Source organism: Bison bison, unplaced genomic scaffold (assembly GCF_000754665.1).
Source record: "Bison bison bison isolate TAMUID 2011002044 unplaced genomic scaffold, Bison_UMD1.0 scf7180017864158, whole genome shotgun sequence".
NCBI lineage: Eukaryota > Metazoa > Chordata > Mammalia > Artiodactyla > Bovidae > Bison > Bison bison.
Window position 1 is genome coordinate 4,401,495 of NW_011494730.1, and position 1,800 is coordinate 4,403,294.

At 64.0% G+C, this 1,800-nt stretch overlaps 1 protein-coding gene across 1 annotated transcript in view; it reads left to right on the forward strand.

Annotated features, from left to right (window-relative positions):
• The window catches only part of DGKD (diacylglycerol kinase, delta 130kDa), an 80,762-nt gene that overhangs the window by 68,809 nt on the left and 10,153 nt on the right, over nt 1–1,800 (forward strand). Inside the window, exons 23-26 of the mRNA XM_010841256.1 lie at nt 1–129; nt 357–508; nt 1,326–1,437; nt 1,519–1,611. The exon at nt 1–129 is cut by the window's left edge and continues 6 nt beyond it. Coding sequence (XP_010839558.1) covers nt 1–129; nt 357–508; nt 1,326–1,437; nt 1,519–1,611 — 486 coding nt within the window. The remainder of the gene's footprint in view (nt 130–356; nt 509–1,325; nt 1,438–1,518; nt 1,612–1,800) is intronic.

Here is a 1,800-nt window from a genome sequence, read left to right on the forward strand (position 1 = left end):
ACGGTGAAGATCTCCATCCTGGGCGATGAGGGCGTGCCTGTGCAGGTGGACGGCGAGGCCTGGGTCCAGCCCCCGGGGTACATCCGCATCGTCCACAAGAACCGCGCGCAGACCCTCACCAGGGACCGGGTAAGACGGCCCCCATCCTGGGGGACCTGGCGCCTGAGCGCTCGGTTCCAGGAATTGACGTAGTTCTCCCTCAGATTGAGTGGGGCTGGGGTTCCTAGGACCGTGACCTCTCCCCCAGAGCAAACAGGCATCTGCGTCCCCGTCCGGGATTTCCACGAGTGTCCAGCAGCGTTGGCTGTTGGACGTGCGCTCGAGGCAGGGTGTGTAACCCTGGTCCTGTGTCCTAGGCCTTCGAGAACACCCTCAAGTCCTGGGAGGACAAGCAGAAGTGCGAGCTGCCCCGGGCCCCGTCCTTCTCCCTGCACCCGGAGATCCTGTCCGAGGAGGAAGCCACCCAGATGGACCAGTTTGGGCAGGCGGCAGGCGCCCTTATCCACAGGTGGGTGCCCCCTCCTTCCGCGGTCAGCTCCCCCAGCGAGGCCCCAGGTCCACGTGGGGCTGCGGGCATCGAGACACTCCTCCCGTATATTCCGTGCCGTCTCCTCCGTCACGGAGCCTGGCCAGCCAGGTTCTGCTCACCCTGCACTTTGCGGTTGTCACTGATGGTCTTGTAGACGTTACTTGGGGCTTAAGGACATGGAAGCCTCAAGCCCACAGGCATTTTCAGGGCCAGCTACCTGGACTGTAAAGCCGTCCTGGATTCCTAAGAACAGTGCACTTACTGCCTCCTTCACTTCACGCCGAAGAGCAGGTGTGCGGTTAGGAAGCAAACCATGTAAATTAAAAAAAAAAAAAGGCAGCCAAAGGTGCTTCCTCTCCTCTCAGCCCCCAGAGCCACTGTGGACCTTCCCGCATGGCAGTCACTGCTCTGCCCGCTGCCCGGCCCCTGCCGTGCCCAGCCCCCGCCCCTTGGCACGGTCTCAGTAGCCTGGTGGCCTGTGCCCACAGCTGCCACATCCCCGGACCCCCCGGCCGCCTCGGCTTTGTCTTTGGACCCTGTTCACCTCCCCGCCCCCTTCCTGAGGCCGCGTGCAGTCCTGGCGCTCCCCACCACGGGCCTCTCTGGTCCCTTCCTGGCTTTCTCCTCTGTTTCCTACTCTGGAGGTTTCACAAGGCCTCCATCCCCTTTTGGGGCACTCACCTCCTTGGGTGAATCTCCGGAAAAGCTCGGAAGTTTGTCTTCAGATCTCCCTGTTAAGGCCTCCCCCGCCATTGGTCAGGAGGTGACGGGCCTGCCGCTGTGTCTGTCTCTCCAGCATCCGGGAGCTAGCACAGTCCCACCAGGACGTGGAGCAGGAGCTCGCCCACGCCGTCAATGCCAGCTCCAAGTCCATGGACCGAGTGTACGGCAAGCCCAGAGCCGCAGAGGTGCCTGCGCCCTCCCGCCCCTGCCCCCGGCACCCGCCAGCCCTTGGGCCGTCTCCATGGTTCTGTTCTGGTTCCTCTCAGGGGCTGAGCTGCAGCCTCGTCCTGGAGATGGTGAATAACGTCCGAGCCCTGCGCAGCGAGACGGAGCTGCTGCTCGCGGGCAGGCTGGCCCTGGTAAGCTGGGGGCCAACCTGCGGCACGCACACAGGCAGCGCGGCTCCGTGCGGGGCTCCTGACTGTGGGGGTTCCTCAGAGGACCCTGCCCTGACCCTGCAGTGATGCTCAGACCCTCTGGCCCGTCTTGCCACACCCCCTCCAGGGTGTCAGGACCCCACTGTGTAGTGCACAGCCCTCTGTCCTCAG